This window comes from Jaminaea rosea (genome assembly GCF_003144245.1).
Source record: "Jaminaea rosea strain MCA 5214 unplaced genomic scaffold BDZ90scaffold_17, whole genome shotgun sequence".
Taxonomy (NCBI): domain Eukaryota; kingdom Fungi; phylum Basidiomycota; class Exobasidiomycetes; order Microstromatales; genus Jaminaea; species Jaminaea rosea.
The window spans coordinates 227738-253328 of record NW_020289991.1 but is presented as its reverse complement, the minus strand read 5'-3'; the positions used below and the strand labels follow the sequence as shown (position 1 = coordinate 253328).

General features: G+C 60.6%; 9 protein-coding genes across 9 annotated transcripts; 5 read left to right on the top strand and 4 right to left on the bottom strand.

The window, feature by feature from the left end:
- Positions 1-154: 154 nt before the first annotated feature.
- BDZ90DRAFT_234560 (2-nitropropane dioxygenase) lies at positions 155-1819 on the top strand. The gene is made up of 5 exons (XM_025507060.1): positions 155-276; positions 364-400; positions 459-681; positions 754-1027; positions 1156-1819. The coding sequence occupies exons 1-5, from the start codon at positions 172-174 to the stop codon at positions 1588-1590; spliced, it is 1074 nt and encodes a 357-aa protein (XP_025359569.1). The 5' UTR covers positions 155-171; the 3' UTR covers positions 1591-1819.
- On the bottom strand, positions 1720-4874 carry BDZ90DRAFT_243984 (DUF699-domain-containing protein; the record flags this gene model as incomplete). Its single annotated transcript, XM_025507451.1, has 4 exons — positions 1720-4158; positions 4226-4462; positions 4540-4612; positions 4690-4874. Coding segments are annotated over 4 exons (2934 nt in total), but the record flags the coding sequence as incomplete, so codon positions are not given.
- Positions 4875-5094: 220 nt separating this feature from the next.
- BDZ90DRAFT_234559 (cytochrome P450) lies at positions 5095-7210 on the top strand. The gene is made up of 4 exons (XM_025507059.1): positions 5095-5855; positions 5925-6300; positions 6363-6781; positions 6847-7210. Exons 1-4 carry the CDS (start codon positions 5222-5224, stop codon positions 6927-6929), a joined length of 1512 nt encoding a protein of 503 aa, XP_025359567.1. The 5' UTR covers positions 5095-5221; the 3' UTR covers positions 6930-7210.
- On the bottom strand, positions 7163-8574 carry BDZ90DRAFT_243979 (hypothetical protein). Its single transcript, XM_025507450.1, has 4 exons — positions 7919-8574; positions 7721-7857; positions 7567-7654; positions 7163-7501 (listed from the first exon to the last, which is right to left on the bottom strand). The coding sequence occupies exons 1-4, from the start codon at positions 8518-8520 to the stop codon at positions 7252-7254; spliced, it is 1077 nt and encodes a 358-aa protein (XP_025359566.1). The 5' UTR covers positions 8521-8574; the 3' UTR covers positions 7163-7251.
- Positions 8575-8716: 142 nt separating this feature from the next.
- On the top strand, positions 8717-11397 carry BDZ90DRAFT_89908 (hypothetical protein). The gene is made up of 3 exons (XM_025509934.1): positions 8717-9272; positions 9546-10930; positions 11149-11397. The coding sequence occupies exons 1-3, from the start codon at positions 9015-9017 to the stop codon at positions 11168-11170; spliced, it is 1665 nt and encodes a 554-aa protein (XP_025359565.1). The 5' UTR covers positions 8717-9014; the 3' UTR covers positions 11171-11397.
- A 52-nt stretch (positions 11398-11449) lies between these two features.
- On the bottom strand, positions 11450-15105 carry BDZ90DRAFT_276116 (hypothetical protein; the record flags this gene model as incomplete). Its single annotated transcript, XM_025508914.1, has 5 exons — positions 11450-11926; positions 11961-12106; positions 12165-12266; positions 12517-14711; positions 14990-15105. 5 exons carry the CDS (start codon positions 15103-15105, stop codon positions 11873-11875), a joined length of 2613 nt encoding a protein of 870 aa, XP_025359564.1. The 3' UTR covers positions 11450-11872.
- A 175-nt stretch (positions 15106-15280) lies between these two features.
- Positions 15281-19350, top strand: BDZ90DRAFT_234554 (Rad4-domain-containing protein). The gene has a single exon (XM_025507058.1). It carries the CDS (start codon positions 15674-15676, stop codon positions 19115-19117), a length of 3444 nt encoding a protein of 1147 aa, XP_025359563.1. The 5' UTR covers positions 15281-15673; the 3' UTR covers positions 19118-19350.
- Positions 19269-20319, bottom strand: BDZ90DRAFT_89763 (hypothetical protein). Its single transcript, XM_025509933.1, has one exon. It carries the CDS (start codon positions 19983-19985, stop codon positions 19419-19421), a length of 567 nt encoding a protein of 188 aa, XP_025359562.1. The 5' UTR covers positions 19986-20319; the 3' UTR covers positions 19269-19418.
- Positions 20320-20330: 11 nt separating this feature from the next.
- Positions 20331-25064, top strand: BDZ90DRAFT_234553 (RhoGAP-domain-containing protein). The gene has a single exon (XM_025507057.1). The coding sequence runs from the start codon at positions 20565-20567 to the stop codon at positions 24972-24974; it is 4410 nt and encodes a 1469-aa protein (XP_025359561.1). The 5' UTR covers positions 20331-20564; the 3' UTR covers positions 24975-25064.
- The last annotated feature ends 527 nt before the right edge of the window (positions 25065-25591 follow it).

Below are 25591 nucleotides of genomic sequence, written 5' to 3'. Positions count from 1 at the left end.
AGGCGTGCCGGACAACGGCTATCGATGGCCACCCGGCATTGCGGAGGTGGCGCAAGACTGGGCTGGTTACTTGAGGTTGGCCGCCTCCTTCTTTTACCCCACATCCCCTCTACATCCTCTCTACACCTTCTTCGCATCGCAATCATGTCTCAGCCCCTCCACGACACCGAGATGAAGGACACGCCGACGGGAGCTGGCTCGCAGCTCATCAAGACGCCATTGACCGAGTTGTTCGGCATCAAGCATCCCATCACCCTTGCCGGTATGAACGTCGCAGTGAGTGTGCAGCGAGCGCGGCGAGAGCTCCAGCAAGAGGGGCATTATCACTTACGCTGACGCCCTATTTGCTCCTCCCTCTTCTAGGCCGGCCCATCCCTCGCTGCAGCCGTCACTAACGCTGGTGAGTTGTACGACGCTCGTTCTCGCGCGCATATACTGACCCTTGTCTCGCGTTCCAGGCGGCCTCGGAGTCATCGGCGGCGTCGGCTACACGCCCAAGATGCTGCGCAAGACCATTGACGAGCTGAAGGCTGAGCTCAATGACAAAGACGCCCCCTTTGGCGTCGACTTGCTTCTCCCCAAGGTCGGCGGTAACGCGCGCAAGACCAACACCGACTACACGGGCGGTAAGCTCGACGAACTAGTCGACATCATCATCGAGGCCAAGGCGAAGCTCTTCATGTGAGTGCGCGCCGCCTTCAACGCTCGCATACATGCTCACCATGCTGACATCTCCCCTGTGCGTGCACGCAGCTCGGCCGTTGGTGTCCCGCCCAAGGAAGTCGTCGAGAAGTTCCACGCCGCCAAGATCCCCGTAGCCAACATCATTGGTCACCCAAAGCACGTCCCCAACGCCATCAAGGCAGGATGCGACGTCATCATCTACCAAGGTGGTGAGGGAGGTGGACACACCGGTGATGTACCCCTCTCCATCCTCGGCCCTCGCGTCGTCGACCTCTGCCGCGGCCACAAGTCGCCTCTGACCGGCAAGCCCATCATTACCATTGCCGCCGGTGGTATCTGGAATGTGAGTCCGCAGCGCGAGCTTCGCCTATCGTGTACTGACCCTTCCACCGCGCCTTCTTATGCTGCCTCCCTCTCCCCCCCCCCCCCCCCCCCCCCCCGGCTCTTGCTACGTGCTTCACCGTCATCTAGGGCCGCTCTCTCGCCTCGGCCCTCATGTACGGCTCCGACGGAGTCTGGGTCGGCACCCGCTTCGTCGCCTCCGTCGAATCCGGCGCCCCAAAGAAGCACAAGGAGGCCGTCCTCTCCTCGACGCACGAGACCGACGTTCGCACCATCATCTTCACTGGTCGCCCTCTCCGCGTCAAGATGACCCCTTATGTGCAAAAGTGGGAGAGCAAGCCCGAGGAGATCAAAAAGCTCACCAGCCAGGGTATCATCCCCGTCTACCACGACCTCGAAAAGGACGACGAGGAGGCAGAAAAGGGAGCAGCGGAGCGCTACCTCCTTGGCAAATGCGCGGCCGTCATTGAGGACATCAAGCCAGCAAAGGAGATTGTCGACGAGATGATGGCTGAGGCCGTTGACGCTCTCAAGCACGGGCACGGTCTCCTCTCCAAGCTCTGAGTGCGAGATGAGATTTGTGGAACGATATTGTCTACGTTGACACGCGAATGCTGTGTTACGAGACATGCTGATGTTGTGCTCCATGGAAATGCGAATGTATTTGACTGTGACAACACGCGACTACTTGCGCTTCTTCCCCGCACCGCGCCCCTCGCCACCACTCTTCCTCTTCTTGGCCGTACTCTCCTCCGCATCGTCCACGCTCACGCCGTCGCCGCTCTTTCGAATGCTCACCACCGTGTTCAGGCCCTCGGCCCCACTCGCCAACCGCTTCTCGGCCTCTGCCCACTCATCCTGTGCCTCAGCCTCGAGCTCCTTGCGCTCCACGACGCGCAGACACTCCACGAGCCTACGCACCGCCTTGCCCAGCAAAGCCACGCCCTGCTGAACAGGCAGCTCAAACTCGCTCGCAATCACCTCCGAAGGCTCCTTGCGTTGCAGACCAATCGAGAGTAGAAGCGCAGACTGAAGCGCCGTAAGCTTGAGCGTCGCCTCGCCGTCCTCCTGTCGCACTTTGCCTGTAAAGTAGAGTTGCGCGAGCGTCGGGAGGAGGTCGAGGATCACGCTGTACTCGACCATGTTGTTGCCAAACGCTTCGAGCCGCTTGAGGTCGAACGCCGTGAGTGTCGCGCGCAACTCGGCTGGCGTGAGCGGCTCGCCCGCGTTGGCCACGTTCCCCGCAGCCTCAAAGATGGCCAAAGCGGTCGACGCTCCCAATCCCCTGAACTGGTAGCCCAACAGCGATGCGAAGCGACGCTGGAAGTCCGCAGCGAACGCACCCAACCACGGCAGCTCCTCGTCCCCAACGCCGCGCAGCATCACCGCCGTATGCTCGCCCGTCAAGTCGTTCTTGCCCTGTCGAATGTAGAGCGGCGTATAGCCATTACGCTTCCAGAAGCGGAAGAGCTGCGGCGTGAGGCCGTACGACACGCCCAGCCAGTCGATGGGCTCTGGACGGCGATCCGACAGGCGCTGAAGCAACGCCGGCATACGCTTGGCGTCGCGCAACGCAATCGTCTCGCTCTGCAGACCGTCATTCGTTCCCCTCTGCGCCACATCTTGTAGCGTCTCCTCACCCGCCGAGATCGCCTTTGCCTCTCTCTCCGCAATAGCGTCGACGTCCACCAGATCCCCCGCGTAATACTGTCTCAAACACTCCAGCGCTCGCGTGCCGTACCCACTCTGAGCATACTGCGGGTGAACCGCCAGCCTGACTACGCGCACGCCGTTGAGGCTCGCAAAGTCAAAGTCCTGGAACTGCTGGGAGAGGGACCACGGGATCAAGTCGCCCGACGAGCGCTCTCCGCGAGAAAGCGATTGTAGCACCGACTGCCGCGCAATGTTGCCCTCGAGTGCCACCTGGAGCACCGCCAATGGCTCCGGCAGCGTCGTAGCGTTGGGCGGTTGCGGGGCCAGCAACACGAACAAGCGGTGCCCAGGCGCATCGCTCATGAGCTGCAAATCATTGGGCGAGTTTTTGTAATGGCTTGCCACGTACAGTGCCATCATCTTTTGGAGGAAGAGCTCCGACGCCGGGTGGTAGGAAAAGAGGGCGTCGCGGTTGACAAGGAACAGGTTGCACGACGAGGGATGCGCCGACGTCGATTTTGACGGAGTCTTGGAGAGGCTGGCGTCGAGACAGAGGAGCTGGTTGAGCCACGACTCGACGTTGTCGCCGGGCGAGTAGCGGATGGGCTCGTTGAGGGTGAGTTCCTTGAGCGAGCGCAGCGCTGAGGGTCCCGCGCCACTAGATCCCGCAGCGCCACTGGCGCCTTGTCGCAGCTGCTCGATTAGCTTGAGGCTCAGACTGCGCCCCGTCCCCTCATAGCCATTGATGGTGCTGCTCAAGAAGACGAGGTAAGGGCCCAACAGCTTCTTGACCGTTGGCAGGGGGATGGCCGCCGCCTCGTCGATGACTACGAGCTCCGCCTGACCCAGCACATGCGAGTCGTTGGGGTCGATGTACTGGATCGTCTGGCGGGAGTTGCGGAAGACATTGACGCGCACGACGACGTCCTTCCACTCTCCGCTGCCCCGCTGCAGGCTCCAGTCTGCCGTCTCCTCGTAGCCCAGCACGGCCAGCCCCTTGAACACGAACTCGAAGAGCGTCTTGAGGTTCTCCGGGGATGGCGAGGTGACAAAGATGTTCGAGTAGCCATGCGCGATTGCCGCTGCTATTGCCAGACCGAGCAGCGCCGACTTTCCGCGACCTCTGGCGGCCGTCAATGTGACAGTGGCGGACAGGGACGACGCCGAAAGAACGTCTAGAATGCTCAACAGCGCCTTAGCCTGGTCCATCGTCTTGCAGCTCTTGACGACCTGAGTGACCCCCGCGTCCTCGCCGATGTCCTGGCGCAGCTTCGCCAACTGCGACTCCGACTCCTTGGGTACAGACCCGCTGCCCTCAATTGCCTGGATATCCTTGCCCTTGCTCAGCGGCAGCACATTGAGCTCGTCGTCCAACAAAAGGGTATCGGTGTTGGCGCCGAGAGAGAGGAGGAAGCGCTCGTTGAAGCGTGCGACTGGTGTTGAGGGGTCAATGGCCGAGCGGTACTTGGAGTGGACGTCCTGCGGGCGCGAGGGTAAGAATGTCAGCATAAATCCTTGTAGACACCTCCTGGCCGCGCACACTCACCATTCCCATCTGGTAGAGCTGCTTGAGCGACGACATCGTTCTCAGCATGAGAACCACGACACCACCTCCCTCGACTGTCTCAATGGTCCGCGCCAGCATGTTGGGCGTCATTGCCTCGAAGTCCTGCAGGACGAGCATGCCAAAGGTTCGTCCGAGGATCTTGGGCGTGTCCTTGTAGTAGCAGTAGCGAATGTCGGTGACGCCGACGAAGAGCTCGAATGGGTCTTGCGAGTCGCCCTAGCGCGGCGCGACGATCAAGGATGAGCATGTCAGTCACATCTTCTGGAGCGAGCCTACACGCCATCGCATCTCACCTTCTCCCTGATCCCTCGCTTGATGTCACGCTTGATCTTCTGCTCCCGCTTCTTGCGGTGAGTGGTGAAGCCGCTGGGTGCGCGAGAGACGGGAGGATAGAAGGTTAGAATCGCTTAGCCACTCTGTCATCGAGAGCCTCGCATACGCACAGATCCTTCTTGTAGCACCACAGGACATTGGGCCTGGATGTATGCCGCGATTGCGAGAGGAGAAAGTGCAGATTCACCACCTGGTCGCGAGCACGGTCGCCCACCAGGACAAAGAAGGAGCGGTGGTTGAGGGCGACATTGTTGCGAAGCAGCGTTGGTATGCGCTGATCTAGTTGTTTTCGCATCGCGATGTACGATTCGCTGAGGAGGATGAGGATGCAAGGTGGGCCAAGTGCGACAAGTGCGACCTTCGTTTCCGCTCTCCAAATTATTCACCCCTCCCTTCCTCCCGCCCTCCTCGCGTGGCTCAAGCGCATCCAATTCGCCTTGCCGCCTTAGCCGATCCGCTGCGTCAGTCCCACAGGGTCCGGGTCACTGAGCCCTTCCGGCATTGCACCTCGGCCTCCATCTCAGCCGAACAAGCGATGTACTGTATTTCAAAGGGCGAGGGGGTTAAAGCCCAACCGCTGTTAGGAGCCATGCGGTCTTCACGGTCATCTACCCCTCCCATCTCGTCGCTCACGCCCCAGCCATGCCATCCCTCGTCCTGGCTACGAGCGACCCGCTCGCCACGCTGGCCGCCGCGTTGCTCCTCGCCGTAGTAGCACTCGCTCTTTTGGCCGCCGTGTATCACGACCGACCCGCCTTCGTCCCAGCCCGCCCTGAAGTCCCCCAGCTCAAGCCATCGTGGCCCCTCGTCGGATCCTTGCCCCATCTACTCGCCCTGCGTAAGCGCGGCGTCCGCTTCCTCGATGAAAGCCTACGTCAGCAGAGAGAAGTCGCTCCTGGTGGGAAACCGTACACTATGGCTCTCCCAGGCCGATTCTTTGGCGGACGTATCTATGTCGTGAACAATCCTGCCTACATCAAGACGGTCCAAAAGGACGTCGAGCTATGGCTCAAGGGCAAGGCAGTCCAGACGATCATCTCAGACTTCCTGGGCCCCCACGGCATCTTCGTTTCTGACGGCGATGTCTGGTACCACCAGCGCAAATTGTCGTCGCACATCTTCTCCATCCAATCCTTTCGTCATGAAATCCAGACATCGGTGCTTGCTGACCTCCACAAGCTCGACGCCTTGTGCCAGGACTCGATCGCGCAACGCAAGACTGTGGCGCTCCCTGACGTCTTTCATCGCTTCACTCTCGAGGCCTTCACAAAGCTGGGTGAGTGCCGAAAGTAGACGTACTGTCCTCACATTCGTACTGACTGAATCCTCACATCCGCGCTCGCAGCCTTTGGCGTCGACCTCAACACGCTACCCGACAATGTAGCCGGACTCGAGACGCAAGTCACTTTCGCAGCTTGCTTCGACTACTGTCAGTCGTTCGTCGAGCGCCGACCGTTCAGCCTCGTCCCATTGTGGGCTGAGCGCTTCACTGCGCCCGGCCGCAAGTACCACGACAGCGTTCGCTACCTCTACGACTTTAGTCGCAGCCTCATCGACCAGCGGTACGACGCGAGAGAAAAGGGGACAGCTGAGAGTGCCAGCAAGGGAGGTAAAGATCTGCTGCAGCTCTTCATCGATGCTGGGTGCCCGCGTGGCGATCTGCCGGCGGTCATCTTGAACTTCATGATCGCAGGCCGCGACACGACGGCTCAAGCTCTCAGGTAAGTAGGCGAGACGCGCAACTCACCCTTCATTGCCGCTCACACCCCGCACACCCACGTAGCTGGTTCATGTTTGAAATGTATCTACACCCCGACATCGCACAGCGCGTACGTCAAGAGATCTGGACGAACCTGGGCCGAGCCCCTCAGCGTGACCTCGAGTACGATGACTACAAGAAGCTACCCTACCTAAACGCCGCCTTCTATGAATCCATCCGCCTTCACCCCAACGTACCTCTCACCCGCAAGCGCGCGGCCCGCGACACCGTGCTGCACCCAACGCTGGATGAGGCCACGCTGCCCGGCAAGGACCTGCCCTCTCTGCCTGTCCGCAAGAATGAGGCCGTACAGTTTTCCGACTACGTAATTGCGAGGATGCCAGAGGTGTGGGGAGAAGACTGCGAGGAGTTCAAGCCGGAGCGCTTCCTGAGTGAGGACGGAAGCCTCAAGCAGCACTCCAACTTCCTGTTTCGAGCTTTCAGTGAGTCGCGCGACCCCGCCGTAGACGATGCTGAGCGACGTTGAAGCTGACCTCTCGCGGCGTAGACTCGGGTCCACGACTATGCCTGGGCAAGAATTTGGCCACCTACGAGGGCATGGCCGTCATTGCCCACCTCCTTGGCAAGTGAGAGCGCCACCGAGCAGCACGACGCTAGTGTGCCGAGTTATCAAGCTGACCTCGCGCCCGCGCGCGCACAGATACGAGATCGTCTACGACGACAACCAGATGAAGACGAGCCCGCCTACCTTTACGCCCGCGTGAGTGCGACGAGTAGTTTCGTCAACGCTCGCGATACTGACTCCGATCCTGTCACGCGCCCAGCCTCACCCTTCCGTGCACGCCCTACTATGTATCATTCAAGCCCCTCGACGACTGAGAAGGAACCCCTCCCGACGACGTATATGTAATCATGCCATGCTATTACTTCAATGAAATCCTTGCGCCACGCTTCACCCAACCCGAATGTCCTTGCTCCAATCGATGTTGCTCGCATGCCCCTCGATCCTCTCCCAGGTAGTGCCAAAGAGGGAGTCCCAGAGTCGCGTCTGCTTGCCGTAATTGGCGCTGCTCTTCCACCCTTTGCGGTGGTGCAAGTCGTGGTCTTCGAGAGCAAGCTCGCAGCCAATGAAGCTGAGAGGCCAGGCGGTGGGATTGGTAAAGTAAGCGCGGATGCCAGTGTGGCCACCAGCTTCGATGAATCTGTGGTGATGCGTTGCGCTGGGTAAGTACGGCTCTACTGGTCCCTGCGACAAGGCCTCACTCACAGCGTGTAGCACGTCGAGATCCACCACGTAGCAAAGTCGATCTTGAACGGCGTAGCGCATGTGGTGAGGTAGGCCAGGAAGGGGATTCCTGCGTGCAGGGGGGCAGGAGGGTCAGGACCGCCTGCGGCGCGACTGCGGCAAGGTGAAAGCTCACCGAGGATGTCCATAATCTCCTGTTCAGCGCCGGCATATGCGCCCATTGCGGCTGAGGGATGTTTAGAAGTATGGTGGGTGCGGTGGAATTTCCAGAGCCACGAAACCTCATGCATGCTGCGGTGGTACACGTAGAACCTGCGGCGCCAAGGTGTTAGCACGCGCTTCGATTGCCGCCGCACGCACGTGCCGAACTCACCAAAAGTCAATGATGCAGGCGTAGGCGAACAGGCTCAGTGGCATGCCCAGAACATTGTTCCATGTGAGCAGGTTAGTCTGGTCGTTCGGGTAGATTACCGTAAACGCGAAGACGGTGCGCACGGCCACGACGGCCATGAGCTCATTGGACACACGCGCCGTCTTGTCGTCTGGAATGCCATCGCGGGTATGCTCTCCATCGAAGCAGCCGTACTTCTTGGTCATACGTCTAAATGCGTGGAATAGCGTCATACCGTAGGCCATAAACCAGGCGAGGTAGAGGGGTCCCGCTGCCCAAGCTGGCAGGCTGATGCCCGTTGCGCGCGTAAAGGCGAAGTGCGCAAGGATGGGAGCGACGGCCCAAGGTGCAACGAATCTGTGCTGATTCCAGACCGAGCATACGGGGACAGGATCGGTCATCTTGTGGATAGGAGGACGCGCGGAGCCCGATTGGTCTTGGAGGATGCCCATGTCGTCGAGGAGGCGTTCGCGCCACGTCCATTCGGAGCGGGGGCGGTGGTGCCAGGTCGGATTGAATTTGCTGCGAGGAACAGCGCCGGAGACGCCATTGCTAGCAGGTGTCGTCGTTGTCGTGGATGTCATGATTGCGATGCTGATGCGGTTCTTGATCTCTCCATCGTAGGGAGACTATAAGCGGTGGCGCTGCGTCACGACGTCTCCACTCGGCCTGAACCTCGGCCACACTGCAAGCGAGTTAGCGGCTTTCAACAAAGCTCATGCGGGGCACGCAGTAGGGTCTTGCCCCACAACCCCGGTTTCTGCCTGCAGCACCGTCATTTCCTGGAAAGCGACGGCAAGGAGCTCGTAATTTTGTTTCGACAGGAACGATTACTTCTAGGTTGCTTCAAAAAGGCTCAGTTACCTGCTCAGCAACGGCAAGCCTAAGTCGCGAGGAAGAGTCGAGGCTGCCTTGACGAGTGGCCTGCCTCGGCCACGCTACCGACGCCCGCCTCTTACGATACCAGCTCCCATATGACAGCTCTCGCACGAGCTGTGGCCAGGCTGGGATGCCACAATGGAGCGAAGCTTCACATTCTCGGAGTCCCTGACCTCTGAGCTACGGCAACAGGTGAAGAATGGGCTTGTCACCCGCCCGCGCATCGCTCACGTGGCTTGACATGGCCCGTGCGGTGGGTGCGGCCCTCATCCGTTGCTCAGCTCTGGGTTGGAGGAGCACTTGGACCGAGGAGGCGGCTCTTGCGTGTCCTGTCTCGCATTTGTCTCGAACTTCATCACCTCATCTCTCTCTCCTCATCACTACGACCTCTTCCACCATGGCCTCCTCTACGGCCACTCAGGCCTGCGTGCCACTCAAGAGCCCAGGAGCTCGCCTCGACATCCAGCATGATGGCAGCACCGCCTCTCCTGGCACCTCTCTGTGGATGGGCGCCCCTGAACCTGCTATCAGCGGCAACAAAACTTATGAAGTCGGACGCGGCCTCGACACCAAGGGTAGCGTCAAGTGGATCAGCAGCCTCAACGGCAAACCTTTCGTCGTGAGTCATAGGCGGCAGGTCCTTCATGAATCCTGAACTCACACTTCCTCGCTCCTCGCTCGCATCGTACAGGACCGCCTCGACTCGAAGGTGCTCAGCCGCCAGCATGCTGCCATCATCGTAGGCTACGACGCTAAACGAGTCTGGTGCAAGGACCTCAAGTCCTCTCACGGCACGTACGTCACCCGCAAGAACGTCGAGCACAAGGTCCCCAGCAATGGCCTCTTCGAGCTCAGGTCGGGCGATGTCATCTCCTTTGGCAAGGACGTCACAAAGGGGAGCTCCAACTTCAAGGCGGTTAAATGCCGCTTCAGCAGGTACACCTCGGCAACGATCAGGAGCGCTACTGTCTCCAAGACTACGCCCGTCTCCACCACTTCTGACATCAGCTCAGCCTCACCGTCGGCCCCTGCACTCGCCCCCGCGCCTGTCAATCCAGCCCATGAAGCATACAAGGCTAAGCTAGCACCCTTCCGAGCAGGTGTCGAGAAGCTGAGCAGCTATCGCGAGGCTCAAAAGCAGGATGCTGCAGCCGTCCCGACCAAACCTCCTGAGCTCATCTCTCTCAGCCCCGCCAAGCGAGCCGCTCAGTGGGTAGAGTCGGTGACGCCTTCGCAGCTACCTGCCGGCACTCCTCCTAGCGTTGGCAGTCACGCCGCCGCCGCCGCTGGCGTTGCCAACACCTCTACTGCCACGACCAGCGCTCCCAGGCCCTCCGGCAGGTACGGACTCGACATTGGCAACAGTCAGCCCAACGATATGCACGAGATCACCAAGAGCACCACTGCTACGCCTTTGTCCGCAGAGAAAGCCTCGGACAAGGCTGTCGCGGATTTTGTTCGCAGGAACATCAACGATCTTGTAGCCACAGTCAGCCGCAAGGGTGCGACTGCAGAAAGCAGCGCGAGTGGTTCGGCCAGCGCCAGCGACTCGGGCAACCGCAGCTCCGCCAGCAAGGACCACAAGACCGATGCCGGAGCTCCTGCAGACGCATCGCTGACCATCAAGCAGGAGTGCGCGGGCAAAAGTGACGAGCATGCTCAGTCGCCCAATGCACGCCTCTCGGACACCCAGGTAGTGTCCACGGATGTTAAGAGCGCTAACAGCGACGGCAAGTCCGATGGAGACAACGAAGAAGACGAGCCGCGTCTCAGCGAGAGCAACTCCGCCTGCCCCGCAGAAGACGGAGACCAGGCGTACAATGAGAGTCGCAGCAGCAGCCACCGCGACCAGTCGGAGGGCGAGGATGAGAGTGCGTCTACGAAGCCCGCTTCTGAGCTCAACCACGCGCACCGCGCCGATGCAGGGTACGACGACGACGAGGATCTCCTCGACTCCGAGGACGACTGGAGCTTTAACTCGGACACTCAGCCCATCTACGACCCCTCGTACGAGATGGGCAGCCCCGCAGTACTCGCTCGCTACGAGGCGGCCTTCAACGAGGCCTGGGACCGCTGGCTCGAGAAGGGCGTCGGGATGAAACGCAACGGGTCGAGGTCTGACCAAGTCGGCTCGGAGGTGGGTGGAGGCGATGTTGCCGAAAAGGAGCAGCTCGTCCGCGCTACACCGGGCTCAGCGACCAACGGCGGCACACAGGGCGAGGCTCGCGGGCAGAAGAGGCCCATTGACGAGGTTGAGAAGCAAGACGACGTGTCTCCCACGGCTCTGGTGCCATCGCCCCTCGAGACGAGCAGCGGCACGCCCATTGCCAAAGAGCCCGACATGACGCCCGCTGACAAGGTTCCTGTCACCCAGCTCACTACCAGCGACGCCATCGCCGCTGCCGCTGCTGCTGCCGCCGCCGCGGCCAAGGAACCTACGACTCCCGCCGCGCTCACCCGCGTCTGGGCAACGCCCGTCAAGCGACGCCGCCTCAGTCCACGCCGCGACGTCGTTGTAGGAGTCGCAGCAGCCTTTGCCGCTGGCGCCGTCGGTACCTTTGCAGCGCTTGCTAGCATTGGCAGCCAGTATGTCTGAGCGCGCGCGGCGTAGTGCCGTGGCGTATCACTTCATTCATAGCCTCATGTCACATTTTTGTCTTCTTTCGGCGTGACCAGATTGAAATACAAGTCATTCATCACATCGCGCCGGGCAAGGGCGAGCAGAAGAGAGCGTCCTAGCTCAGATAAAGCTTCCTATCTCTTCCCTGCCTCTTTGTCCCATTGCTTTCCCCATACCGCCTCTCCACGACTACTTTCCCTCGCCAGGGCAGCGAAAGATGAGGTCCACCCCCGGCTCATGCGTAACGTCCACCGGCTTATCATATCGATGATAGCTCACTTCGGTGCACGACCCGTTGAATGACGCGATCCCCTTGTCGCCCTTCGGCCCTGTGATGACGACGTACGAGTACCTCGGGCCAAGGGTGAAGCTGAACCGCGAGGTACGTGGCGAACCAAGTAGGCACTGAAATTGGGCGGTGCCTGCTGAATTTTCGCTCAGCAGGTAGGCGTTGCCATCGTCGTATCCGGGGCCTTCGGCGAGAATCTGGCCTGCGTCGAGGTGGAAGATGACTTCACGGCCCACGCGCATGTCTTTGGGAGAAGGCCCATGCACGCAGTGTGCTCCGGAGCGGGTGTCGCAGTCGTCTGCGAACTCGGCGGTTGTCAGGCTGAGGAGCGAGAAGAGGGCGAAAAGAATGGCGAGGAGGCGTGTGTTGGCGAGCATCCTGTCTGTGGAGTTGTGGTATGGTGAAGGTAAGGAAGGACCCAGGCTAGCACGAGCTCGTACCACGTCGCCACGCCTCCATGTACAGCTCGATCCCGACGGGCCTCATCACGGCAATTGATGATGAGCGTAATTCGGCCCTCTCTAGTGCCATTAGAGCTTCACCTACCGCCCACAACGTCGAGCCGGCGACCCAGAGACACGAGCGGCGAGGACCGGCCTTACGAGGCTTTGCCGGGTGTGCGTCGTTTTCAGTCATAGCCAATCAGCCATGGGCAAATGCGTGACATTGGACCTTGACGTGACCCAAGAACGTGATCCTCCGCTCCTGTATACCGTTACCTCCGACCCTCGTGCCCATAACCAGGCGTAACAGGCGGCACGGGCGGCACATCCTCCCCTCTGCCCCTCTCACCATCCGCCACCCTCCAATCAAAGCCATCTAGCACGCTCAGCCCCCCAATGGAGCTGGTAGGCGACCTTCCTCCACCGCCACGCTGCCTTCCGCTTGCATTGCGCTGCGAGTTGCTCCTCGACGCCAATCCCCACCCAGCGCCCGTCGCTGCGGCGTGCGAGCCGCGCCAGTTGGAGGGCGGGCGCGAGTATCCTCTCGCGCTATCGTCTGCCTCCTCCTCGTAATCGTCAACATCGTCGCGCGGAGAGGTGAAGCGCGAGTAAGAGCTCGGGTACGAAGAAGGAGCCGTACTTTGTGTTGTGCCGCTTGGCAAAGCGTTGCCGCTTCGCACGGCATGGCTGCCACTGCTCTCGTGCACAAAAGGGATTGACACGCCCGATTTGGCAGAAGTTGTAGTGTTACTGCGCTGCAGCTGGGCTTGTTGCTGCTGCTGCTGGAGTAGAGAGGAGCTCCATGCAGGAGAGGCAGACGAAGCAGTACCTGTGCCCGTGGCGGTCGCTTCTCCCGATCTTCCGGCTGGCGTAATTGTGCTATCGCTGGCAGCCGAAGGTGGCATGCTTCCCGCGCTTGACTGCTGCGCAAACGTGATGATCTCCTGCCCACCTGGGCTGTCCGTCGCACCTGTAGTGCCGCTGAGCGGTGGCAGTGAGGGAATAGGGGGTAAGGAGAGGTACGACGCTTCGACTTGCGGCTCTTGCGTTGTGGTCGCCCCAGACTGAGCTGTTGAGGACCGGCTCATCGTGGAGGGACGGCCAAAGGTCTCGCCCGCGATGGAGCGGCCGCCTCGACGCTCGCCGTCGCCTTCGCGACGTGTGGTGGTCGTTGCGCTCATAAAGGACTGGGACTCGTCGCCCTCGCCCTCCCCATCTCCGGTATGCTGCGAGCTACCCTGCGATCCGCTCGTATTGGAAGGTTGCGAGTCCTGGCTTCCCACGGCGTTGTAGCTGCCCCGTCTGTGGTTGGCACTGGGGCGCTTGATGGCGCGCTCATCCTTGAAGGGGTCACTGTCCACCGATTCGCGCTTGTCGTGTTGTTGTTGCTGCTGCTGCTGCTGCGCGAGGAGGGTTGTCCGACTAGGCGGAGTGTACGTGGTAGGGGTGCCAAGGGTCACGATTCGCGGCGAGGGGTAGTAGCCGCGGTCCGATGTCGAGGCAGCATCCTCTGACGTGCTTTGCGTGTTGACCGAGGCGGTATCGTGGATGGTGGGCAAGGGAGGTAATGGCGGACCAATATCATCTCGATCAAAATGCCTACTCCTAGCCGTCGAGGGCGCTGCTGGAGAAAAGGGCTCTCGGCCTGCGCCACCGCCGCTGCCAGTGCTCAACCGCCAGGTAGAACGATCTTGTCTCCCAAAGTTGTACCGCTTATCCTCATCGGTCGCGTCATGCACGCTGTAGTCCAGTTGGACGTCATTGCGCAAGGGCACACGCTGCGTGCCCGAACGCCCTTGCAGGGCATCCATGGGCGCGCCGATAGCTCGGTGAACCATGGGTGGGAGGGGTGGGACTTCAGGAGTGGCAGCGCCTTCCCGCCCGTCGACGTCAAAGGGGTTGTGACGAGATCGCCTGGACAGCTGCGAGTATCGATGCGTTGCCGTAGATCTTGCATCGTCGTCTTCCTGTCCCTCGGTGATGCGGGAGAGGTGCGTCGCCGCGCCCGTGGAGTTGCGCCTGTTGATGTAATTAGGGCGAATCTCTTGCTGTTGAGGGTCTTGCGGCTGATAAGCTTGCAGGCCATCCGTACGAAGCTCTGTCCATTCGGTTTCTTGTGGACCATTATGTCCTGCTGATGAGGGGGAGCGATTCGATCCTGCTCCTGAGCCTACGGTGAATTGCTTTGCCTTTGCGTCACGCAGCTTAGCATCAGCCCTCAATCTTGCTCGATTTGCTCGCTTCGTCTTGCGTCGTTTCCACCAAATAGCGATGAAGATCGCCGCGATAAGCAAGGTACCGCCCACGGCTGCTACGGGACCCACGATGGCGCCTGGATTACTCTTCGAGCCGCCGCCGCTTGAGCTGGCCGCCGTAGATGAGGCTGCAGGAGGTGAGCCAACGCAGATGTTGGTAGGGCAGGTCGCGCAGTCTCCTGATGGACGGAAGATCTGCTGACAGCTTTGCCCTGGTGCGTTGCAGTTGACACAGGGTGCGATAGAGGGACATTGTGCACACGCCGCGCGACGTTGCAATGCGGGGGTGCTGGGCCGTCGAGTGTCGTCCATCGTCCTCACGGCGGCTGTGACGTGCAACGGTCGAAGTCAACCGCCACGAAGGAACTCGTGGGTGATGGTAATGAGGACAAGGGAGCACGAGCGCCTCATCGCGCCACGCCTCTTTGTGTCGTTAGCGTGCTTTTTGTGATGAACTGGTGGCCCATGGGAACGACTGAGTCGCCGTTGTCGCCGTTCATTCGCCCCCCCTCTCCTCTGCCTTGGTTCTCGGCACGATGCCACGCACGCTCGCACGCACGCACGCACCCACGCTTCGACTGAATCTCTGCTTCTCCTCGTGAGACGAGCGATTGAGCAGGTCCGGTCGGGCGGCACAGCGGGAGCGGGGCAACCGATAGCAAGGCAGGCAGGCCACTCAACATCGGGGCGGGGGGACCGGAGGCTAACGCCAACGTGCAGCATGGCAAGCCAATCGGCCCAAACGCTTTTACACCGACATCACCAAAAGTTGTGGTAGAGACTAGTGGTCTAGCAATGAAAAGTGTGGGAAGATGAGCTTGACAGCATCGTGCGATGTGGGCTCCAAACGTTGAACGGGTCGGCGACATCAATTTCAAGGTAGAGAAGCCATTGAGCGAGTGGGCAAGATCTTGGCGCAAGGAATCCACATGCAGCCAGCCTGGAAGTCCTGTCCTCCGTGCAAGATCCATGATGGCACTCGCAATGCCGACTCACCATGCTTAAAGGCTTGTCACCATCCTCCCGTCGATGCCATGCGTCAAGGCTCTCAGGGTCGGAGCGTGGGGCAGGGCAGGCGGGTGGAGGCTTCGCGCTTCGCGCTTGGTGCTTCGCGCCGCTTTCCGCTGCTCCCAGATTGAGCGTCGTCCGTCGATGGGATGACGGCAAAGTGCTGAGTCAAGATTTCCACCCTGACCCACACTGCCATTACCACGGCCGCTGTATCATCGAGCATACTGCATCAGCACCACGATGGCCCGCTCGCGAAGAGCAGGGAAGAAGCAAGAGGCCATCGAAATCGTCACGACGGATGAAGAGGACGCAGAGCTTGAGATGGAGGACGTGGACACCGCGCGAATCAGGGTCAATGGAGACGATGAAGACGAAGAGATGGAAGAGGTAGACGTCAGCGCAGATCCATACGCGGCAGTCCACCAACAAGGCAGCGGCGACAGTGTTGATCGTGACGAACAAGAAGACGCCGAGGCCTCGACCTCTCGCGCATCGACATCGAAAGCGGCTCCCTTCTCCCTCACCTTCGACGAGGCTCAGCAGCCGTCAACGCCCAAGCGTGCCCGCAATCTCAACACCGTCACACCTCGGGACCGTGCAGCTCGCCTTGATGGCCACAAGCTACATGTCCTTGCCCTCCTCGCCCATGCCAAGATGCGTAATCGCTGGCTCAACGACGAGGACCTGCGCATCCAGCTCTACAACATGTTCCCAGCTCCTCTCCGCACAAAGCTGCGAGCTATCCATCCGAAGCGTGTGGAGTCGCAGCGCGAGCGCGTTCGCATGTTCGAGTCGTTCCTCAACGAGCTGGTGAGATGGTGGGCCGCACGCTTCTACCTCAATCCGGATCAGGCGGCCGCTGGCGCCATACGCCAACCAAGCACCGATTTGCTCACGGGAGCGTTTCCCCGCCGCGGGAGGAGAGTCGACGGCTGGGCAGTAGAGACACAGCGTGATCGCGACGAGCGCAAGGCAAAGGAGGAAAAAGACAAAGAGAAGCGTCGCAAGGCTATCTCTGCTGCGTTGCGTACCGCGGCAAAGGGAAAGGGGAAAGCGAAACCCCCCAAAATCGACCCACTGCCTCCCAAGAAGCCCTTTGCAGAGGTCACCATCTTCCCACCCGGGTCAGACCCTTCTGCACGGCCAGCGTACCTCCGCCTCCTTGCTCCACCTGAACCCATCGCCGGTCCCTCTGACCTCATCGCAGCGGCAGAAGCACGCGCAGGATCTCGCGAGACGTCAGCTCAACTTTTTTGCAGCCTCTGTCGGTCGCTCGGGATACCAGCTCGCCTCGTCATCTCGCCACAGGTGGCTCCGTGGAGCGTGGGAGCAGGCAAAGTAGCCACATCGATGGGCGCTGTGGATCCTGAGGAGCGAAAGGGAGCGGGAAAGGGCAAGAAGCGCATGCCGCAGCGTACGAGAACGAGAGCTACGGATGACGATACGAGCGACGACTATGACTTTGAAGACGGGCTCAGATTGAGTCGTCCGGGAAGCACAGGGGGTAGCTTGGCGGGCAATGAATCTGATACCAGCAAGGTGGGCACGCGTTCGCGCCCAATGAGCGTGGCTAGCGACGCACCCGCGGCTGAGCAGCACGAAGTAGAGGCTAGCGGCAATGGCGCCCGAACAAAAGGGAAGGGCAAGGGTAGGGACAAGGGCAAGGACAAGGACAAAGCGGATGGCGACTATCGTGACGCAAAGTGGAAGGGCCTGTCCACCCCCCTCGAAGTAGAGTATCGCCCCAAGCTCCGGCAGTACAAGCCCACCGCCACGAAAGAGACAGCTCTCGAACCTCAGCAGCTAGACGTCGACCCCATCGATCTCGACTCGCCGCCCACCATGTGGGTCGAAGTCTTTTCGAAACCTTTTCAGCGCTGGATTACCGTCGATCCGATCCGTGCTCGCGTCTCGCCGACGGGCAATAGACACATGGAGCCCACGTCGAGCGATCGAGCCAACAAGCTTGTGTATGTCGTTGCATTCGAGGAAGACGGGTATGCGCGCGATGTAACTGCTCGATACACCAAGACGCTTCACTCTCGCATCAGCCGTATGAGACCACCCGGCGGCACGCGTAAAGGCGGTGGAGGGCCAGACTGGTGGGAGACGGTCGTCTCTGCTCTTCACCGCCCGCAAAGATTGGAGCGAGATGCCGTAGAGGACGCGGAGCTCGAGGAAGCCGCAAGTAAGGAGCCGATGCCAAATTCTGTGGGCGGCTTCAAAGACCATCCCGTCTATGCCCTGGAGCGTCACTTGAAACGTGACGAGGCTATCCACCCGTACACACAGATCGGTACCTTCTCCGGCATCCCCGTCTTCCACCGGCGCAACGTCGTCGCCCTACGCTCTGCACGGCAATGGTACAACGAGGGTCGCGTCGTGCGAGAAGGACAAGAAGCGCTCAAGTGGGTGAAGAGTCGCGGCTACACTCTTGCGAGCAAGCGTGCCGAGGAGCAAGCCAGGGCAGAAGGGGCTGAAGACCCACAGGAGGGGCTCTACGCTCACTTTCAGACGGATGTCTACGTGCCTCCGCCAGTCAAAGATGGCATCGTCCCCAAGAACCATTTCGGCAACATCGACCTATTCGTCCCCTCTATGCTCCCCGCCGGGGCGGCGCATATTCCACACAACGGCGCGGCCAAGGTGGCAAAGAAGCTCGGTGTCAATTACGCGGAGGCAATCGTGGGCTTCGAATTCCGCAAGCATCGATCTCACCCCAAGCTCGTCGGGATCGTCGTGCCTGAGGAGCAGGAGGATCTGGTCCTTGATGCGTACTGGGAGTCGGAGCATTTGGCTGCTGAGCGCGAATTGGGTAGGAGGGAGGAGAGGGCGATCAAGGGGTGGAGGAAATTGGTCAACGCCTTGCGCATTGCCAAGAGGGTGAGGGAGCAATATGGAAAGGGCGAGGAGGCCGAAGAAGGCGAGCAGGAGGGCGAGGGCAAGAAAGCTGCCGCTGCGCCAGGAGGCTTCATTGCAGAGGGCGAGGATGATGAGGGCGACGCTCCTACGGAGCCTGAGCCGCCCATTGAGCGATCGCGCCTTGCGGCTACGCTGGACAGGTACGGTACATCGAGTGGTCGAGCAGCAGCTGCTGCTGCAGCCAGAGTAGCCAACGATGCAGACAACGAGCGCAACGGCAGCGATGGCGAAGCGTCAGGTGACGATGACGACGACGACGAAGAGATACCCAACCGAGCCGACGTCCAGGCACGAGAGGAGGAACAACTGATTGTCGAGCCTGGGGGAGCAATCGTCTCCTTGGCCGACCTGGCCGCTCAAGGACGCGCAAGGCGAGTGACGGAGCTGGAAGACGCTGCTGCTGCTGCTTCTCCAGCAAGCGTGAAGCGTCGCAAGATCATCGTACGCAGTAACAGCAACAGCAATCGTTCCGGACAAGCGACTACTGCGGCTTCTTCTCCCGCTTCAGCACCTGCCCGCGGTCGCCCACGCCGTACGGCAGCTGGGCCCCAAACCAAGAAGAAGGTTCCTCCTGCTAAGCGACGTCGGCGAGGCCGAGGCGCCTCTTCGTCCGAAGAAGAAGAGGCCACCTCGAGTGACGATGATATCTCAGCCCCGGCTCCACCCGCGTCGCGCCCACGATCTACTCGAGCCGCCGCCTCGAGAGCTAGGACAAGGGGCTCACTGCGCGAGCGGGACGATGATGAAGGTGAGGAAGACTGAAGGGAATGAAGTGGCTTGCTCGATTTGTGAGCGAATGGATGCGACGCCCTCGCTCTGGGTCTGCGTGCGGGCCAGTATGCAATGCAGGGCGACGCTTGCTGCTTCTGCTGCTTGTTTCTATCTTCCTGTCAATCTTCTACCGATGGCGTCGTGCGATCCCGTCCGATCCCTACGTACCAATGCAAGTCACATCCGTTTCTTCTTCAATCAATCAATCAATGAAGCGCGATCAGACCCCGTCCCCGTTCCCTTCCCGAGATTGACAATCCAAGCATGATTTTGGCGTCTCATGACCTGGGCGTCAAAGTGCAAGTGGGGAAGGGTCAAAGCGGTAGGCCCCTGCCCAGCCGTCTCGTCTTGTTCTGTGCTGCGTACTGGTGTACGGCATGTCGACTTCACAGTCTCTTCTTTTGACGCCCTCGCTATGACAGGCCTGCGCTGAGCCGTGACAGCCGAGCCGAGCCAATGTGCAACATCGTCGCTGATTTACACCGTCTTGGTAGCTCGCTCGCCCGACAAAGCAGCTACGACGGCTGGGCGAAGTAACAGAATCCGCTTGCAGCTGTCTCACGCCCAGCGCTGAACGCCCAGCCCAGCTTGACGTGTGCGTACGCCCGCCCGTTACGCCCGCCACTTTCAAAGTCAGGAAAAGCGGGCTAATGTCGCAGCGCCGATGACAGCTGAGCCTGATCGATTTGACGAAGAGAGTCTGGGGTCGCCAACCTCTCTCTGCCGCCTGAGGCATCTCCTCCAATGAAGATCGAAATAGGCTGAAAGTCGCGGTCTGCCCGCGAAAGACGAAAAGAAGGCGGTGCTCGCTCTTCGCTCGATGGCCTGTATGCTGTGCAGCGTACAGGATCGTTCCCATTTCAGGCGGAATCGAGGCCGAGGTGTGCAAAGTCCAAGGAGAGGCAGGCCCGGCTAACGGGCAAAGCAGGCATCAGCGGCGGCGGCGGCGGCGGCGCCGGCAGGGCGGCGCGAGCGGGAGGGAGCGCTCGCTGCCTGCTGGACTGGGTCCCAGAGTGAGTCGGTCGGTGCACAAAGGAGTGGGCGCAGGTGGGCGCAGCTTGGCCTTGGAGTCGAGTCGAATGAATGACGCGCGTTTCAGACACCGAGGGGCAGGTCAATCTCTCGACTGAGTAGGCAGGGAGGGGGAGCGACGACGGCCTGTCATTTGCCAAACCTTGTTCAGTCATTCGTCCGCCTCTTTGTCTTTTCGATCGATCGATCGATTGCCCCTCCTCTGTGAGCTGTCACGACGACGTTGACGACCGACCGCCAGGATATCACCCATCATCATCTTTTCGTCTTTGCCTCACTGCGCTACCTCTCGCGACACCACGCCCAACCGAGTTCATACCCGTCAGCGATTCCTCGTAGTCACATCGTCGCAGTAGCACGCTCAAGCTCGCAAGGCTAGTCGGCTCTCGTGCGACGCCAAGACGCCATGACTAGCGCGGCAGCAGGTGATTTACCCTCATCCTCGTCATCCTCGACAGCGCCGCCTCCGTCGTCAGCCCCTGTCTTGCCCGCACATCATCGCCCACGCGTCGACTCGTCCACAGCCTCATCCTCCAATGCTCACGACACGGCGTCTTCCACCCAATCCCATGCCTCGACGACGTCGGGTCGCCTCCCCTCTGCGACGACGCTAGGAGGAAGCAACCCTGCTACGCCTCGCTCTGCCCTCAGCAGCAGCACGCCTGCCCCGGCTAGCCCCATGTATCAGCCTCTGTCCCTCGCCGATGCCATTGCCCGCTCACAGGGAGATATCACCCGCGCCCTGGACGAGGTGCTGGCCGAGCGAAACAAGCACTGCCTCGAAGCTGCCAAACTGAGCAACGAGAACATTCGCATTTGGAATCTCATGGGCAAGATCCGAAAGGAGAACGAATCACTCAAGGCTAGGCTGATGGGTGGAGGGACGCCAAGTAGCAGCAGTAGCGTCGATGGAGGGACGACGCCACAGCGAAGCGTCACTTCGCCCTTGGCACCGGCGACTTCAAGCGCAAATGCTCAGCTCATGTCTTCGGCCTCGTCCAGGAACAGACAAACTTCAGCAGACGCCGGCGTAATGGCCGCCTCGTCTTCACCCGCAGCCGGATTGGCTTCGCCTAGAAGACGAGACCCTCCGGCTCCTCTTCTGCCATCCAGTCAGAGCCATTCGCCTTATGCTCAAACGTCCTCGAGCTCCTCCGCTGGCGGCTTGCCCTCTTCCGTATCTGTACCTAATGACCTCTCATCGGACTCGTCCGTTCTCGATCTCACAGAGACGGCCCCGCTGCCGCCCAGCGAAACACCGCTGTCCCCTGGTGCGAGGTCGGTCATGGCGCAGAGAGCAAAGGCGCTGCAACAACAGCAGCAGGCGGCCAGCGCTCGCCCTGGAGCCTTCAATGCAGGCGCAGTAATGGCTCGCAGTCTCTCCTCCGGCATCGCTCCAGGGTCGCAGCAAGGGGGCGACGGGCGACAACGAGCTGCCAGTGAGGACTACACGGCCGTCGACTCGAGTACGATAGGCGGGGCAGGCAGCGATGAGGATGGCCCTTCCTATCAGGGCGCATCGTCGAGCAGTGTTACCCCTACCAAGTCAGCGCTGGGTCTGGTGAACCATCAGCCGAGAGGATCAGTAGGATCAGTAGGAACGGGGGACTCGGACGACTTTGGCTCACCGCAGCGCGCCGTGCGACGCAAGGTCTTCGCCGATGGCCCAATGGCAGGCGCAGCTGTGGCAGGAGCCGGATCTGCGGGATCCTCCACCCTGCGCCCGCGGCCGTCCCGCCTCGAGCCTCGTGACGCAACAACGGCCCCACGCAGCAATAACATCGATGGCGGCATGTCCCTGTCTCAAGCTCTGGTTCAGCTCGCAAATTCCACTCCACCCGGCGGTTCCCCCAACCTCTCTCACCCGCAACCGCGCTTGGATAATCGTCTACTGAAGCAAGCAAGCATCCGTGTATCGGGTTCCAACCTACGACACGACGACCGCCGTCGCGAGATCACCACCTTCTTTCTCAGCATCGACCTCGTGCAACCTGTACCGCTCGAAGCACCTACAAATTGGCGAATCGAGAAGTCGATCAACGACGTGCTGGGCCTCGACGCCAAGCTGCGCCATCGTGGTGGCAAGGCCGTAGCAAAGAAGATCAGCTCTGTCCCACTACCAGAGAAAGGCTTGTTCAAAGACCATGCGCCGAGCAAGGTTGACATGCGCAAGGCTATGCTCGAGGCTTGGCTCAGAAACCTCCTCGCCGTTCAGCTGCCAGACAAAGACGATGTCTGCACTTTCCTCTGTACCGATGTCGTCTCTGAGCGCCCACGAGCGCGTAACCAAGGCAAGGATGGTTGGCTCACGAAGAAGGGGCAGAACCTTGGCCGTTGGGTTACGCGCTACTACGCTTTGGACGGCCCGCGGCTGGACTACTTTGAGGCCAAAGACGGAGCACTTCTGGGCAGCATCCAGATCAGAGGAGCCCAGATCGGACGACAGCAGCGCGCGGCGCAGAGTGACATGGACGAGAATTCGTACAGGCACGCTTTCCTCATCTTGGAGAAGAAGAGGGATGCTCCCGGCGCCAACGGTACGGGGTCAGGGCAGCAGCAGCAGGGTGAACGCATCGATGCCGGTGGGCAACCGGTGTCGGGACAGCTCGTGAGGCATGTACTCTGCGCTGAGAGCGATGAGCAGAGGGATGAGTGGGTTGACGCGTTGGTCAGGACCATTGCTGAGATTGAGCGGGTCGAGAACGGCGGAGCAGGAGCAGGATCAGGAGGGGGAGCTGGATCGAATGCTGGAGCCAGTCGAGAGGCTGGCGGAGCTAGCAATATCGGGACGTGGTCTTCGACTAGCTCAGTCCCAGGTAGCGGATCCACGAGGCAAGCGTCCGCTTCTGGAGCTGCTGCTGCTGTACCCTCCGGCGGCGCAGCTCCTTCCCTCCCACCAATGACCAAGGCAGACAATGCTCCCCCTAGTGGCATGTCGACCTCTGCTTCAACCTCGCAAGTCGCCACGCTCGCACCACCGGTTACGCAGAAGGTCAAACGCAGCAACAGCTTGTCACGCCGCCTCAATCGTAGTCGAGAGGGTCCTGCCCCCGCCTCAAGCGCTGCCGAGGAGGGCGTCATGAGCCCCTCTCCGCCAGCAGCGGCAGTCACGGGCGGCGCAGACGGCGATCCTGCGGGTCTCTCTTCACCTTCCCTCAAAGGGGTACGCCCGGCTATTTCGGGGCCGATGAATGGCACACCCATTCCAACAGGCTACAAATTCGGGGCACGAGATGAGGATGCGAGTGGCAGAAGTGGAGGATCAGCGGCTGGTCAGGCAGTTCAGGCCGGCGCGAGCCATCAGCAGCAGTCGGCTCAGCAGGCCGTCCAGCAGCCTGACCGCCGTCGCTTCTGGCATCGCTTCGGCGGAGGCGGTGTAGGTAGCTCAGCGAGCTCAAGTGACGTCGCTGCGCTCAGTAAAGGCTCCACAACCTCGTCCTCGCAATCTCACGGCAACCATATCGGTACGAGCGGCGGTCCCGTATTCGGCGTCCCTCTCACCGAAGCCATTGCCGTCTCCAGCGTCGGGTCCGGCCTCACCCTGCCCAGCGTCGTCTTCCGCTGCATCGAATACCTCGAAAAGCGCAACGCCATCCAGGAAGAGGGAATCTACCGCATGTCAGGGAGCACGGCCGACGTCAAGGCTTTGCGTGAGCGCTTCAACACGGAGGGTGACGTGGATCTACTTGCCTCATCAAGCAGGAAAGGAAATGAAGGCAATGGCAGCTCGCCCCGCCAGCCTGACAATCAGCAGCATGAACACGACCCGCATGCTGTCGCTGGCCTTCTCAAGACCTTCCTCCGCGAGTTGCCTACCTCGGTGCTTACTCGCGAGCTCCACCTCGACTTCATGCGTGTCAACGACGTCCAGGACTGGAAAGACCGGATACGTCAACTGGGCCATCTGGTCTCCTGCCTGCCTCTCGCCAACTACTCGCTGCTTCGTACGCTTTGCGCGCATCTGATCAAGGTCATTTCCTACCAGGAAGTGAACAAGATGACGATGCGCAATGTTGGAATCGTCTTCAGCCCTACGCTTGGCATCCCTGCGGGAGTCTTCGCGCTCTTCCTCACGAGCTTCGACTATTGTTTCTACACAGATGCGGAGACTGGTGAGCCGAGGCCGAGGGATCCTGATGAGGAGAGGGATGGAGATGGCACGATGCAGCAACAACAACAGGAAGCAGCAGCAGCGGCACGTCCGCCCACCTCGAGCTCAGCATCGGCGGCCGGCCATGAACAGTCTCAGGGTCACGATGACGCCTCTCCCTCAGCAGCAGCAGCAGCAGCAGGTGCATCGCAGTCGAGCTCCAACTCGTCCTCCTACGGTTCTGGCTTCCCGCCCGGCACGGTTCCACCTCACCCGTATCGCGCCTCTTCAATGGGCTACCGCTCGACACCCAACGCGGCTCAGGCGGCAGCCATTGCGGCAGATCGAGCCGCTCAGGCGCAAGGCCAAGGTGGCGGCGCAGCGCAGCGTTGGCAAAGATCTAAGCGCAACTCTCTCAACTACTCCGAAGAGGACGCCAAGCGTCTGCTCGGCGGCGTGCCGCACGGCGGTCACAGACTGAGACGGGCTCACCCTGAGGAGGAGGGCAGCTACGATGCTGACGAGGACTTCATGGGCGGGCCGGGAACAGGGGGAACATTGAGCGTGAATGGAGGAAGCGGCTCTGTGAACTCTTCGAGACGTCCGAGCCCTGCAGGGCTGCAGGGTCATGGCGGCGAGGGAGGTGGAGGAGCGGCGCCCGCATCGTCGTCGACGACGGCGACAGCAGCTTCCCCGGGGCGGTTGACACAGGTTGGGGCTTCGTGATCGCTTCAGTGTAGCTCGTAGCTGATTCAGGATGCGCTTTGATCATATCGTGCTGTCACTTTGCAAATTACGAGATGATGCCTACCCAACATTTGCAGATTGGTGCATTGCTCTTTTGATGAGACTTGGGTGAGCCCTTCATTCCTTGTAGCGCCGGTATAGCGGCACGACATTGCCTTCTCGAAGCACGGGAAGTGCGACGCCGAGGACGCTCCCGTCTGCACGATCGTGCGTGGAAGCACCGCTTCTTGGCAACGCTAGACCGTAACAGGCAAGGGGAGCTCGCGTCTTGTTGCGAGTGAGCGCTAGATTATCCATCGCTGATGGTTGAAGGATCGATGTTCCCCCACGCTCGACTAACAGCTGTCAAGGATCGCGACCAGGACGCTAATTAGCATGCTTCACGGGCCTCGGGCTCCGAGTGTAGCGCTAAGCTCGTGGAGACGATGCGAACCCGCGAACCCACGGTCCACTCTGACCCAGAAAGGCGAGAGTCAAAGTGATGGTGGAATACCAATTTGGCGGCGATTTGTTGCTGCTCCTGCGGATCTGGTTGCAAGGAGGAGCTAGTGGACTGCCGTACGTAGGCCGTCGATTTTCGCCCTTGCCCTGCTCCG